Source organism: Engystomops pustulosus, chromosome 2 (assembly GCF_040894005.1).
Source record: "Engystomops pustulosus chromosome 2, aEngPut4.maternal, whole genome shotgun sequence".
NCBI classification, from domain to species: domain Eukaryota; kingdom Metazoa; phylum Chordata; class Amphibia; order Anura; family Leptodactylidae; genus Engystomops; species Engystomops pustulosus.
This window is the reverse complement of record NC_092412.1, coordinates 26,964,127-26,979,946: the sequence shown is the minus strand read 5'-3', so window position 1 is coordinate 26,979,946 and position 15,820 is coordinate 26,964,127. Positions and strand designations below refer to the sequence as shown.

The following is a 15,820-nucleotide window of genomic DNA, read 5'->3' as shown; positions in this document are numbered from 1 at the left end:
TAATATGGCATCTTCTATGGGATACTCTATAATAAATGTGTTGTGGGTGGAGCTTTTACTCATGGGTGGGGCTCCGGAATCTCTGTACACGCCCCTGAGCTGCTCCATCATTGTATCTCATACCTTATTTACCGGTAGAGTTTCTGCGTGGTCTTCACAATCTTCAGGGTGATGGGGCTGGAATAAATACTGCACTGCGGAGAAGGCTGCGTCTGTCTCATCATCATCATCATCATTTCTTCTATCAATGGTCTCAGCATCAAGATCCCGGAGCAGGGGGCTGCAAAATAGAAAACACATCAAACCATAGCATGTACAAAGCCCCTCTACCCCCTGCCCCATGTAAATGAGCAGGGTACAATGGTCAGCCCCACAGCACCCTGATGGGGTCTATGTAATGTTTGCATGTGTACAGCGCCCTCTAAAGGAAGAAGAGAATAGAAGAACCTGCTAACTGCTAATTTACATAGGCAGAGGAAAAGGGAGAGAGCAGGGAGAGGGAGACATGTTCTGCTCATTGTAACAGCCTGTGAATCTGCATGACAGAGGGGCTCTTGTAACACCCCCAGAGACTTTCTGTCTCATTAGCATAATTTTAGAAGTTGACTTTTAATGGATAACGCATATAATAAGATGACCACTGTCACGGTGCCTGGATCTATAAGTAAGTGACCATGGTTTATCATGATGGATTTTAATGGTAGATTTCCTGTAAGAGAGAGTGCACCTGACATCCTGGCCACGCCTAGTGTGCACCGAAATGCTCATTTGAATATACATAAAAATAAGGATCTCTCTGCATTAACTTATGGATTTTTTTAAAGGGAACCTGTCACCAGGTTTTATCCCACTAGTTACTACCCCCCTCAGGTAGGGGATGAAATGTCCTTTCTAGAATTTCCTCTTTTATGTGAAATCTCACCAATTTACCTAAAAAAAAATCTCTCTCAAAATTAGGAAACTATGACTCTTCTCACCACATTTTCACATGAGATGAGTCAAGTTTAGAGGTTGCAGGAGTAGTGTCACTTCAGAAGCCTCTATCTGCTGTTCTATAGCACCTAGAAACTTGATCTTTGTGTCATATTAAAGATAATTATCTCTTCTTTGAGATCACATAAGGGTTAGGCCTCTTTCACACGAAAGTATGAATACAACCATATGCTATCGGTTCTGTGTTGTTTTCATACGGGTAGAATACGGCTACATTCATTTCAATGGGTAGTGAGGTCAATCATTTAAATGGTCGCATTGTCCACCATACCGAGAGTGGGGCGTAAAAAAAAAATACAGAGTGTGGAAACTGTGGATAAGGTTCCAGTTCCAGTCCATTTTTTAACTGCCTGTACTGTATGTCCAGTTCTGTAGCTCATAGAACCCTAAGAAAGCATATTAAAGGAAATCTACCATTTGTTTTCATGCACTGTGAACCAAACATACCCTGAGAATGCTGTAGCTACACTGATGCAGAAATATATCTTGTTTAATCCCTGAACTGAGTGGTTTTGCTCATAAAACATTTATACAATTCAGGACCTGGGAAAGCTGGGTGCAGACTGGCTGTTGTACATAGACACATTGGGGTAGATTTACTTACCCGGCCCATTCGCGATCCAGCGGCGCGTTCTCTGCTCTGGATTCGGGTCCGGCCGGGATTTATGAAGGCAGTTCCTCCGCCGTCCACCAGGTGGCGCTGCTGCGCTGAAAGTCATCTCAACGTGCCGGAATGCACCACCTCGGACCAGGTGAAGGTAAGCGCTTCGCAAGCGACACTTTTTCGGTTTTTAAATGCGGCGGTTTTTCCGAATACGTCGGGTTTTCGTTCGGCCACGCCCCCCGATTTCCGTCGCGTGCATGCCGGCGCCGATGCGCCACAATCCGATCGCGTGCACCACAATCCCGGGGCAATTCAGGTGCAATCAGCGCAAATCGGAAATATTCGGGTAACACGTTGGGAAAACGCGAATCGGGCCCTTAGTAAATTACCCCCATTGGGGCAGATTTACTTACCCGGTCCATTCGCGATCCAGCGGCGCGTTCTCTGCGGTGGATTCGGGTCCGGCAGTTCCTCCAACGTCCACCAGCTGGCGCTGCTGCACTGAAGAGCATCGGAACGCACTCAAGTTCACCGGCCTATTCCTAGTAAGGTAAGTGCAAGCTCCGCAACACTTTTCTTTTTTTAAATGCGGCGGTTTTTCCTAATCCGTCGGGTTTTCGTTCGGCTACGCCCCCCGATTTCTGTTGCGTGCATGCCGGCGCCGATGCGCCAGAATCCGATCACGTGCACCAAAATCCCGGGGCAATACAGGGGAAATCGGCGCAAATCGGAAATATTCGGGTAACATGTCAGGAAACCGCGAATCGGGCCCTTAGTAAATGACCCCCATTACTTCCACATACACAAGAGCTGCCTGAACTGTCCAGACAGCACTAATCAACCTGAGCTGGATGACACAGCAGCTGGGGGATGGTGCAACGGTTGATTACTTCTGCCTGTCAAGGACAACACAGTGAATATAGTGTTCTCGGCTTATGCTGGGCAGGGCAAGCCTGGAGCAGGTATGAGGAGAGAGCCGGGGCAGCCATAGGAGGGACTGAACCTCATTACCATCATTTTATAATTCTTTTTTCAGCAAAACCACTCAGTTAAGGGATTAAATGGGTTTTCCCACGAACTAAAGTTAGGCCGTAACCCTCCGGGATAGGGTGTTGCTTGCTGGTCAGTGGGGGTCTCAGTGCTGAGACCCCCACAGATCGCGAAAACGAGAGGACCCCTCGTCCCTCTGTCAGAGTAATGGAGCAGACGCAGCACTCAGCAATTTCCATCAGTTCCATAGAGATTAATGCAGAAGAACAGTCATGCGCGGCCGTCTGCTCCATTAGTTTGAAGGAGCAACAAAGGGGTAGATAGGAAGGTACGAGGGACCGCATCTGACCCCTCTTTTTCGCGATCTGTGAGGGTCTCAGTACCCAGACCCCCACTGATCAGCAAGTTAGGCCCTATCCTGTTGATATGGCCTAAATTTAGTTTGTGGGAAAACCCCTTTAAACAAGATATGTTTCTGCATCAGTGTCGCTACAGCATTCTCAAAGTATGTTTGCTTCATAATGCATAAAAACAAATGGTAGATTTCCTTTAAAGACGAGACTCTTATCTTTAATATGACATATAAAGCTTGTTGGTGCTATAGAACTCAAGATAGGGGCTTCTGAAGTGAACCACTGAATATGACTCATCTCACGTGAAAATAAGGTGAGAAGAGTCATATTTGCCTGACATTGGGGAAGATTTATTTTTTTAGGTAAACAGGTTTTTTTCACATAAAATTCTAGAATTCTAGAAAGTACATTTCATACCCTACCTGAGGGGGCTGGTAGTTTAAAGGGCATCTAGCAACAGGATGAAGGACTGCATGCAAATGAGCCTGAGGGACTCCAAGTTCCATAGGTGTTAATGGAGCCAGGAGCCCCTCAGGCTCATTTGCATACAGTCTTTCATCCTGGAGGTAGATGCCCTTTAATTGGGTAACAGCTGGTGACAGGTTCCCTTTAAGAAAGACCTGATTATGAGGCAGGAGACTTTACCTACAAGGGCAGATGACCCAGAAGCTGACAGAGACCCTTTAAGCAAAAGGATAAGATAAAAAATATAAATCTAATTTCTTTCTAGGTTCAGTCTGTACAAAGAAATAAAACCCATGAATATTTTCTCAACATTTATCCTTTTCTGTCATTTTACGAACCTTCATTCCTTGTTTTATTTTTCTATTTCCATTGGATTTATATGTTTTATGCTTGCGGTTGTATGGATTTTTATGTTTATTTTATGTGGATTTTTCCCTTTTAATTACATAAATTTGTATCTTCTTTGTTTTTCCTTGTGATGTTTTTAAGCTACAATCAGTGTCATAAAAGCGGCTCGGTGAGACCTTGGGAAGAATGAGAAGTCAGACCTTACCCGGAGATTAGTGTTACTGCTACTACATAAACACTGAACCTCCAGGAATATATAAATATAAAAGAGGACACAAAATTATTTGCATTTATATCAAAATCCAATTTCCCAGTCTCATGGTGAGGGCAGTATATCAGTGGGATCAGAACTGCACAAAGCCGGGAGTAAGCTGCAGAGGTGCAGGATGGGAAGACATAATAGCAATAATAATAATAATAACAATAATAACAATAATAAATAGAATAGAACATTGATAACAACAACTATATACAGGATAATATGTTCCATACTGTAGACAATAAGCAGTCACCCAAAGAAAAATACATATAGTAACTTATGATATAAATGCCATCAATTTGTTTCTTACATAGCTGCTGCAGAACCTCTTTTTCAACAGTAAGAGGAAGATTTGGCGGATTGAAATGTCCTCATCTCTGTATTATGAGGTTCTGCAGCAGCTGATGTGCATATCATGAGGTTCTGCCGAAGTTGGGTTGCGTTTCATGAGGTTCTGCAGCAACTAAGGTGTGTATGATGGTGTTCTGCAGCAGCTGTGGTGTGTATTATGATGTTCTGCAGCAGATGAGGTGTATATTATGAGCTTCTGCAGCAGCTGAGGTGTGTATAATGAGGTTCTGCAGCAGCTGAGGTGTGCTATATGGTGTACTGTAACAGCAGTGGAGGTGTGTATTCTGAGGTTCTGCAGCAGCTGAGGTGTGTTTTATGATGATCAGCAGCTGAGGTGTGCATTATGATGTTCTGCAGCAGCTGATGAGTGTATTATGAGGTTATTTAGCAGCTAAGACAGGGACGTATCTTAAGGGGGTGCAGAGGGTGCGGTCGGTACCAGGCCTTTGAGAGACTTTGAGGGGCCCATAAGGTCCCACTTTTAAATATGAGAAGGCTAGTACTATGAACCATAAATTCTAGTTGGGGACCTGGCACCACCTTGCCCACCGCCCATCAGCTTCAATTTACGCCACTAAGCTCAGGTCTGCATTGTGAGGTTCTGGTTCTGCTTTTTTTTTCCCTACACATTTTGCTTGTGCTGAGGTCATAACATCCTTTCAAACACCCCAGAATGAGCAAAATATACACCCTGCGCCCATGTAATACCGCCTCAGTGTCTGTGTGTTTAGGTCTCATAGAGGATGGTAGAAATATACTGCCATCTAGTGACCCAAAAACATCTGATCCCAGGACCAGGACGCAGGACCATAATGGGCAATGAAAACGGAGATCTTAGCTCCCGGTGCTTTGTGCAGTGGAAGGTCGTGAACTTTGTGCAGCGGAAGGTCGTGAACTTTGTGCAGTGGAAGGTCGTGAACTTTGTGCAGTGGAAGGTCGTGAACCTGCGATTGAAGTCTTATAGCGGTTTTCTTTCGCTTTATATTACCATTAGCGTCCACGTTGTTGCAAGTTTTTCTCGTTTAAAGGGTAAAACCTCTGTATTACTGTATATTAAAAGCAGAAGCTCAAGAGCGATTCATAATAAGCAGTGGCGTAACTAGAAGCTGATGGGCCCCTGACTATAATGTATGGTTTATAGTAATAGTCTTCTCATATGGGAAAGTGACACCATAAGGGCCCCCTGAACCTCTTGGGCCCTGGTGCGACTGCAACCTCTGCACCCCCTCAAGTTACGCCCCTGATAATAAGAGTCCAGAAGTATTTGATAGTATTAGATTTTTTAGTATTTGTTGTATTTAGGGTTATGCAAACCTTTGCAATCAATGGGGAACATTTACTTACCTGTCCGATTGAGTTCACCGAAATTGTCCGACGATAATGCACTGTGCCGCGATCCACTGAGATCGTGCACCCGATATCCTGCATATCGCTTCCCCGCTCAGGTCCACTGGGGTTCACCTTCTTCTTCCTGGTGCATGTAAGTGCATTGGGGGTCATTTACTAAGGGCCTGATTCGCGTTTTCCCGTGTTACCCGAATATTTCTGACTTGCGCTGATTTTCCCTGTATTGCCCCGGGATTTTGGCGCACGCGATCGGATTGTGGTGCATTGGCGCTGGCATGCACGCGAAGGAAATGGGGGGGGCGTGGCCGAATGAAAACCCGACGTATTCGGAAAACCGCCGCATTTTTTAAAAAAAAGTGTCGTGAAAATTGCACTTACCTTCACCAGGAATAGGCCGGTGAACTTGAGTGCATTCTGGCGGGCCTCGGGGAACTTCAGCGCAGCAGCGCTACCTGGTGGACGTCGGAGGAACTACCTTAGTGAATCCCGGCCGGACCCCAATTCACTGCAGAGAACGCGCCGCTGGAACGCGAATGGACCAGGTAAGTAAATCTGCCCCACTATCTTGCGACACAATTTGAAAGTTAAGTCCGAATCAGTCTGATCGTCCGATGGCCCACACCCCCCTCCCCCCCGATTTGTGTAGACAAAAAACAATCGCATGCGACACAATCTCAGCGCAGACACCTGTTAAATACCTGTCCAAGCCGTGCAATCCCCAAAAAAGGCGAACAATCCTTAGTAAATGAGCCCCAATATGTCCATTGTTTCTATGCATCTAAAATGATAATGTCTATTAAGTAAGAGGGTTTGCTAACCTAATTAAGAAATTTGCTAGCTTAATTTAAGAAAAAAAACCCCAAAAACTTCAGCTACCATTGTATGTACACTGCTCTGATACAAAGCCATGTGTTACCATGGTCATATTGGGGGTCATTTACTAAGGGCCCGAATCCCTTTTTTTCGTCTGGTTTCCCAAATTGCCCTGGGTTTCTGGAGCACGCGATCGGATTGTGGCGCTTCGACGCTGGCATGCATGCGACGGAAATCGGGGGCGTGGCCGTCGGAAAAAATCCGACGGATTCGGAAAAATCGTGCGCGGTATTGTTTTTAAAAAAGTGTCGCTTGGCACGCACTTACCTGCACCAAGAAATAGGGCGCACTACCTTAGTGAATCCCGGTCGGACCCGAATCAGCTTTGGAGAACCCGCCGTTGGATCGCGACTGGACCGGGTAGGTAAATCTGCCCCATTATCTTTTCCTTTAAAGGATTCCGGACCCTCAGACTCATCTGCATAATTTAAAAATTATAATAAAAAAAAAAAAACAGGGAATAAGTAGCTAAAAGAAGAGAGGATCCTGCTGGAGGGGGCACACACACCAGTGTGTCAGTGTGCTGGGTTTACTATCCCTCATCCTGCTGGTAGATGTCCTTTAAGAATATAAGGTTTGTAGCAAGATGTAGGAAGAGTAGCCTCCTGTTCTCTTTGTGACTCACTGTCAGAGAGACAAGGGAGATAATGGGGGACCAAGTGATGGAAAATTATCCCATGAGAGTAAATATTTTTGTCTATTTTCCACAGTTGATCAACTAATTACAACTAGTGATGAGCAGACACCTTAAAATTCGGGTTTGGACATGTTTGGCCAAAACTGAATCTTAAAATCCTGTTTAGGTTTGGGTTCAGGTACCAAACCTGGACCCCAACCAGTAACACCTGCGATGGCTGCTGGCACTGAATGGGTATTAACTTTTCAATTGTGTCTGGTAATGCCGATACTGACATGCCGCCATTTTGGGCAGGGTTGTTGTTCCTAATGACATCATTGTGGAGTGAAGATCCTCCCCAAAATTGCAGAGCACAGGGGTCACAGCCAATACTGTTAACTGTCGGAGGGAAGTTGAGCCAAACCCTGTCCCGACACTTTAAGGTTCGGGTCTGATTAACACAACTTACAACTATATGCAACTTAGGATAAGCGTGTGTTCTCAGTAGGGAGGTGAGGCTTATGAGATAGAGACTTGTCACTCAGGAAAACAAGGGATCGGACATGCTGAAATTTGATCCTTCTGTCTCCTGACGCCTGGATAGTTAGCCCAAGCCTCTATCTGGTCCCTACTGAAAAGAAGCTACCGTAATTTGTCTGGTTTGCTTTGTCCCTATACACCCAATATATGTAGAATTCTTCCCGTAATACTTGATTTAATTTCTATAAAAAAATCTTTGGAATTTTCTTCTTCAGTTGAGACATGGGATCTCATGGTGGCCCCAAGAACCCACCACCACCTCAAGAATCGCATGCCCTTCTGGTCACCATATCAAGCATAAAGCGTCATGGATGGTGCACTGGCGTGGACTGTACCACAGGTGATCTACATACTTCTTTCACATCTACTACTGATAATTAGATTTTGCACTGTAGATTTTGACAGTGCAGCCATCCTGACTGTATACTTATGGTACCTTAGATTTTCTGTTCAATAAACTTTATTGAAGTTTGGCAATGACAAGGGATTGAGTAGGTCCCTTCGATTTTAAGGGGATATAGAGCAATACCCATGCCATCTTCCCAGAAGAGCAGTTACTAGCTGCCCCTGTGATGTTGTGCTGAGGCATCATGGGATTGATAACAAACAGCATAGAGTTAGAGAAACCTGGTAGTCAAGATGGTATCTTTTAGAGTATACTAAAGGGAAATCAGTATCATTTATGGACCTGGCAATCAGATAAAGGGTGTAAGGATATGAATTACCACATTCACAGATTAGCCATCAATCAGCAAGTAAAGAGACCTATGTTACCTCTAACCCAATCAAAAGCCAAAGATCACATTTTAGGAATATAGTAAAATAGATGTATTTATAGAATATAAATTTGACTACACATGGAATATTGTATCCAATTTTGGTCACTGGTGTAAAAGACAGACATGGGTGAACTAGAGCGGCTGCAGAGGAGAACGACCAAGGTTCTTAGGGGAATGGGTGGATATATAACGACAGGTTATTAATATTGGGCTTATTCAGCTTGGAAAACATGACATACTACGTACAAACACTACGTACAGAGAATTGTATATAGATCTTGTGATCATCTTGGCATCCTCCACATCTAAAGGAAGTGTCTCCATTGTCATGGACCAGATTCTTTACTGTACATCTCTGCCAGTGGATGATGTGAAGGCTGATACATCGGACAAGGTCAGGAGGAGTTTGGATGCCTTTCTCAAAAGTAAAGCTATCACAATTTATGAGAACTAGGTCTTTGGATATGGGGCATTGGTCTTGGGATCTCTTCCGATCAGATCTTTTGACTTATCCAGTTTTCCCAGCATTGAATTTCTAGATCTATATTTACTAAGCACTTGACTTAAATTCCACCCAACGCCTCGACCGACCTCGCTAGGGTTATACCTACTTGTTAACGTGCAGTGGCTGCTCCATAACTAGGACCCCATCGCTCATCTCTTGGTTCATACTTCCTCGACTCCCTTAGGAGCAGCAATGCCAAGCAGGATCTCGGAGTATGGTCATGTTAGCTGCTTGTATAATGTCTTGATCTGATTTATATCCGCAGCCTTACAACCACTTCAGCTAAGTGGTAAACAATGTTATCAAAGATTATGTACTGGGAGGGTCAGGTTTCACCACTGAGTGATAGCTTGAAATGTTGATTGTTGACTTTGCAAAGCCGAAGCTTGCAGTTGCCATGTTTCTGTTTGTATAGAAATGGTGCGCTGGTTTTAAAGGGTTTACTCGATAAACATACAAGCTTCTCCAAATTGAGGATAAATAATGCACCAGGGATGAATGGAAGGGAGAGAGAGGTTGAGTCAGCGGCTCACGTGTCTCTACGACGGATGGTCAACAGGGCAGAGAAAAAAATGAAGGCTGTGTTCTGGTAAACATAGAGCAGATTGTTCTAAGGCAAATATTCTGTGTGGAGCATATTCTCGCAGTACGAGGCGGTGGGTTGATGGATTACTGTCACATAACTACATGACCCATTCAAGAAAAACATATAGCTCCCCTCTAAGCACAGAGAAGCAGTAAGGATTTTATAGGATAAACCAAAAGGCATCGTGCACTTGGCTTTGAACTTGGTAACAGAGACCCAATCTATCAAGTATTTTAGAGACTTCCCGATGGGAATTCTCCATATTGTCTTGTGAACTGTTACTAAAAGTTTGGACACAGGTCTAGCCATTGTTAGATCACAGATTGACAATAAGCATTAAACGGGTGTCCCTCTGATCCACATCTCGGATCGCAGGTGTACCTGTGCCCCTCTCCGTGGCGGCGGCTCTTCCTGACTTCACTTACTTCTCCGCGTTGCTTCTCCTGTCCCGGCTGCCCAGCACACGCTTCCCTTCTCCCTAGGGCTAGTTGGCACTGGTCACTTCCCGGGATCCCATAGAGGGCCGGCTTTTCCCAGCATTCCCCACTGGATCTTTGAGCTATATCCCATCGAGAAAGCTGCATTCTGAGACCTGTCTGTTGACCTCCTGTTGTGACCTCCTTCGCTGCCAGCCCTGACCTCCTGCTCCGTCCAAGACCATGAACCGTTGCCGCCTGCATTGACCTCCTGCCTGTCCCCAACCATGAGATTGCCTGTTGATTCTGTACCTTGACCTTGGCTGCCATCGCGGACCAGTCGCGCCTATGGAACGACCTGGTGGCACCACGCTGCAGCAAGACCAACCAGCTTTGCGGTGGGCTCTGGTGAAAACCGCGTGCCACTTAGATTCTGGTCCCAGGTGTCGACTACCCCAGAAGCCTGACAAAGGTGACTGTTTTGAGGACCTTCTTATGCTCAAGGAGGATGACTGGGTTGTCGGAGCTCATGTTACTTGGGTTGGGATGAACGTGCACCAGGAAGGGGCCTCTTTGATTATATTTTTGTTACCTTCCCTCTACAGATACTTCTCCTTCCAGGAGGTTGTGGTGGTGGTGCATTACCCCCAATGTGGCGAAAATTGTGTGCCCATTATCGTTACTCCCGCTTAGTGTTGCCCTTCGCGAATAATCACATATATCTTTATTTTTCTTTACCAAGTTACAACTAGGATAGAAAAAGTTCCTTTAGAGTTCAGTGATTTAGCGCAGGAGGAGAACAAAGTCATCCATCTAATCAGCAGAGTTTGAGAGTAATCCCTTTGTGAGCCTTCAATGGAGTCTTTACATAATGAACCTCAGCATCGATTTAAATTACCGTAAGGTGAACAAATAGTCGACATCACACAAGACATTCATTTCCTCAAGAGCAGCTCAATGGCAGCAAGCGGCTTCACCTTTCGTTGGTAAAGTTTTAGCTGGGGAAGGTTTTAGGATGTCGAAGTAAGTTAAGTTGACAGGGTTATCAGGGGGTGATGGAGCTCCTCAGAGACAAGGAGATGCCAGAAGATTGAAAAAAATTAACCCCTTAAGGACGCAGGGTTTTTTCGCTCATTTTTCGCTCTCCACCTTCAAAAATCCATGTCTTTTTCATTTTTCCGCGTTCAGAGCTGTGTGAGGGCTTATTTTCTGTCTAACAAATGTTACTTCTCCCTGACATGCCGTATACTGGGAAGCTGGAAAAAAAATTCCAGATGTGGTTAACCCCTTCCCGACATGTGACGTAATAAAAATGGGGCGATTTCAACTTTTAGGTTTAATTATTTTTTTTTTTTTGCACTATTTTTCAGACCACCTAGAGTACTTTAATCTTAGGTTGTCTGATATGTGGATGTCATGGCAACAGATCGTCACTCCCAGTTGACATAGCAAGGAGCAACGATCAAAACAAAGATGGTGGCGCTGACGCTGCAGTGAATAGAATTTAGGGACACTCTCGTAGCCCAACATTCATCCAATGTGTATAGCCACCTTAAACAGGTTGAGGAGTTGGTCATGTGAATGGTAAAAAAAAGAATCTGATATATAAAGCTGAGTGTACGTATGTTTATATGTGTGTGTATGTATGTATGTGTATGTATGTATGTATCTATGTCCACTAAAGGAATCTGAACAGTTGCGTTTACAATCACCAAATTTAGCACAGCCGCTCTCTGTAACTCAGTGAACATCATAGACTCGGTTTTGACTTTACTTTCACTCCGCACTTTCCAAAATACACTTTAACCACCATAAACCGGAGTCATTGGGGCAGATTAACTTACCCGGTCTTGTCGCGATCCCGCGGCGCGTTCTCCGTCGAGGATTCGGGTCTTCCGGTGATTCACTAAGGTAGTGCGCCCGATGTCCACCAGGTGTCGCTCCGTCGGAGTTCACCGTCCGTTGCTGGGTGCAGGTAAGCGCGTGTCAAGCGACACTTTTTAAAAAAAAATTCTGCAGTTTTTCCCGAATCCGTCGGGTTTTCCGATGGCCACGCCCCCGCATTTCTGTCACGTGCAAGCCGGCGACGATGCGCCACAATCCGATCGCGTGCGCCAAAAACCCGGGGCAAATCGGTAATTTTCGGGAAATCCGACGAAAAAAAGCGATTTGGGCCCTTAGTAAATGACCCCCATTGTCTGCTGCTGCTGCAGCAGTTAGCAAGTAATCTCAGCTCAGCTTCTAGCAACCAGTCACAGCTCAATTTCTTATATAAGCTCTGAGCATTGATTGGTTACTATAGGCAATGAGTATGAGGTGTGAGGTAACATGTGAAGTAATATGTGAGATGATATGAGGTGATATGAGAGGTTATATGTGAAGTAATATGTGATGTAATATGAGACAATGGGGGTCATTTACTAAGGGCCCGATTCACGTTTTCCAGACGTGTTACCCGAATATTTCCGATTTGCGCCGATTGTACCTGAATTGGCCCGGGATTTTGGCGCACGCGATCGGATTGTGGCGCATCGGCGCTGGCATGCACGCGACGGAAACCGCCGCATTTAAAAACCGAAAATGTGTCACTTGGGAAGCGCTTACCTTCACCTGGTCCAGCTCGGTGCATTCCGGTGCGTTCAGATCATTTTCAGCGCAGCAGCGCCACCTGGTGGACGGCGGAGGAACTACCTTCATAAATCCCGTCCGGACCCGAATCCTGTTCAGAGAACACGCCGCTGGATTCAAATGGGCCGGGTAAGTAAATCTGCCCCAATATATTCTCCTTTCCTATGAATATATTATGTGTGATACTCCAGTCACATCCAGAGCTACAGTCTTATCCTTGCCATTATATACTTCAGTCACATACAGAGCTGCAATCATCTATCTACCCTTATATCATCTCAGATGACTGCAGCTCTGGTTGTGACTGGAGTATTAATCTGACTGAGATAATATGGTATTGTTGTATCTGCAGCTTATCACTGGTTGTGTTCTGGAGTAACATCTATACTTTCTAGTAGCTAGATTCTGTGAAGTTTGTCTGTTCTCTTGTATGCACTCACCACTTTCCTGTCTGTTCCCCTTTGTCTGTGTTTATTTAATAGTGAGTGTTTTGTGGATCAGCTCTGGTTGTTACCCTTTATTCCTGTCCTCCCTATTGTCCTCCTATTCAGTCTCGGTTGTGTGTTTGTGTGCATGCTGGGATTGCTAGATCGCCAAGTTTTTCTTACAGCAATCATTTCGTTAGGGGGGCCCAAATTTAGTACACCAGACCCTTGTTTCCTTTTCCCTACTATCTGGAAAGGTCTTCATGTTCAGAGATAAAGAAGTTGTTGGGTTTGTAGCTAGTCCGGGGAAGCTGACTCACCCGCAGGCAGGAACTAGCTTAGCCTTAGAGTAGTGGAAAGTTTTCCCTTCCCTGTTTCCATAGATCTTGCTGCTCTCTTTATACGGTTTACTGCTTCCTTGTAAACCCTGACAGTTGCATATCTGTGGTGTGGAATAAAATATTTGAAATTCTTATATTATTTTGTGATTTTTCAAAATAAAATATCTGTCTTATATTTGTGATCCTTAAAGGCAAAATATATTTGTTAACCCATTTTATCTCATTATAGCTAAGATCAGTAATTTACTATCCCAGTCAATGCCGGGGGGGCTACAGCTAGTCTTCTCTATAGATCAACATGAGTCAGTCAATTATAATTGACCAGAGAGCGACAATAATGCTTACAGAATAAAGGATGCACCTACCAATTATGAATTGGGAAGGGATGATGTCGTCCTAGCTCCCATGGAAGATGAACCCAACATCGAAGGAGCTGAATGTGTTATGTATCTCCTCAGTCGTTCATCTCCTCATAAATGATGGACCAGAGAGCTAAAATATCATCAAATTAATGACACTTGTTTAGACCTTTCAACTTTGATGGGTTATGATGTTCTGCTTGGTCCCTTGGTAGACTCATCTAGTCTAGAAAAAGTTGAACACCGTGGGGGTCATTTACTAAGGGCCTGATTCGCGTTTTCCCGATGTGTTACCCAAATATTTCCGATTTGCGCCGATTTCCCCTGAATTGCCCCGGGATTTTGGCGCACGCGATCGGATTTTGGCGCATTGGTGCTGGCATGCACGCAACGGAAATTGGGGGCGTGGCCGAACGGGCGTGGCCCGACGGATTCGGAAAAAATGTAGCATTTAAAAAACAAAAAGTGTTGTGGCGCTTGCATTTACCTTCACCAGGAATAGGCCGGTGTACTTGAGTGCATTTCAGCGGACTCCAGCGCAGCAGCGCCACCTGGTGGACGTCGGAGGAACTACCTTAGTGAATCCCGGCCGGACCCGAATCCACCGCAGAGAACGCGCCGCGGGATCGCGAATGGACCGGGTAAGTAAATCTGCCCCCATATGTGGGTCCATTGACCATAATGAACATCCAAAATAAAGGGCGAACAAGTTAAAAACACTTTCAGAGCAATCAGCATTAAAAAGGGAAGAGGTATTTCTAAGTTCCATTACGGAAGCTAAATGTGAAGTTTACGATCAAGCATAGCTCAACCTGAGTCTATCAACAAAATCGACCAAAGTTCTTAAAATGTGAATATTGTACAAAAGTTGCACACACTACTAATCAGCGAGGGGAAAGACATTATCAATGTTCTGCATGGAAGAGCAGCCCAAGCGCAAATGGGCACCCCTCTAGAAGTTGGCTAAAGATGACCTAAAGTCTTCTAATCAACATGAATTTAGTCCTTGCTATTGACCAAGTAACATGAGATCTGAACAACAGTTGGAATACGTGTGGATATTGAACATCAATAGATCTTCTGTAACCATGTGCATTTTATGAAGTCTAGATGGTACCTTGTTGGAACATATAAACGAAGAGTAATCTCCTCTTTCAGTTATGATGGGAAGCAAATGTCCCCTTGCCACTTGCCATTTACAAGCGGTGCCTGACTTAGAGACAACCCCTAGTTACCCCTATGTCACAGTTGCAGGTGTAGTTAGGCAGCGGGAGGTCCTGGTAGTCTCGTATACCACTATGCCTGGCTCAATAATAGTTGCTCCCACCCTAAAAAATGGTGGTCCAAAACTTGCCCTCAAGACTGTACTGTCCCTGAGTTATATAGAGCTTAAAGCAGATAAAGTTCCTCCTAATGGGGTACATTTACTTACCCGTCACGATCCCAGAGGTGCGTTGTCCGACGAGGATTCGGAGCTGTCACGATTCACTAAGATCGTGCGTCCAATTTCCTGCATGTGTCGCTTCCCCGCTGAGGTCCCCCGGAGTTCACCTTCTTCTTCCCGGTGCATGTAAGTGCATGGCTTGCAACACAATTTTGAATGTTAAATCCCGCTCGTTGCCCTAATCCGCCAGATCGTCCGACGGCCCGCCCCCCGTTTTCACATAAAAGCCGGTGCTGATGCGCCAAAATCCGATTGCATGCGACAAAAAGCCTTTCTAAATGCGGCGCACATCGGAAATTGTCGGAATAGTGCCTTTCGTGGACCCTTAGTAAATGAGCCCCAATGTGTTTCCCCAACCATTTGCATGCGCACGCCGGCAATCGTACCCGAACGCCGGTTTGGACAGGTTGTTAGGAGGAAGGGCCACTGCCTGACTCTATTCCCTTCCTAAGCACGCTGAGAGGGTGAGGAGCGGAGAACTCGTGATAACAAAGTACAATTCCCCTGATGAACAATTCCCCACAAACCTAAATAACCTATTTTGTATGTAACCCAGGGACTGTCTGTAGCACCATATTTCCACAGCGGCCCACAAAAG

General features: G+C 45.1%; 1 protein-coding gene across 1 annotated transcript in view; it reads right to left on the bottom strand.

Moving 5' to 3' along the window:
• Positions 1-9,281, bottom strand: part of LOC140117395 (cyclic nucleotide-binding domain-containing protein 2-like) — a 230,367-nt gene extending 221,086 nt beyond the window's left edge. Inside the window, exons 1-2 of the mRNA XM_072134100.1 lie at positions 9,130-9,281; positions 124-280 (exon numbers count right to left, since the gene is read on the bottom strand). Coding sequence (XP_071990201.1) covers positions 124-280; positions 9,130-9,188 — 216 coding nt within the window. The 5' untranslated portion in view covers positions 9,189-9,281. The remainder of the gene's footprint in view (positions 1-123; positions 281-9,129) is intronic.
• Between the last annotated feature and the right edge of the window lie 6,539 nt (positions 9,282-15,820).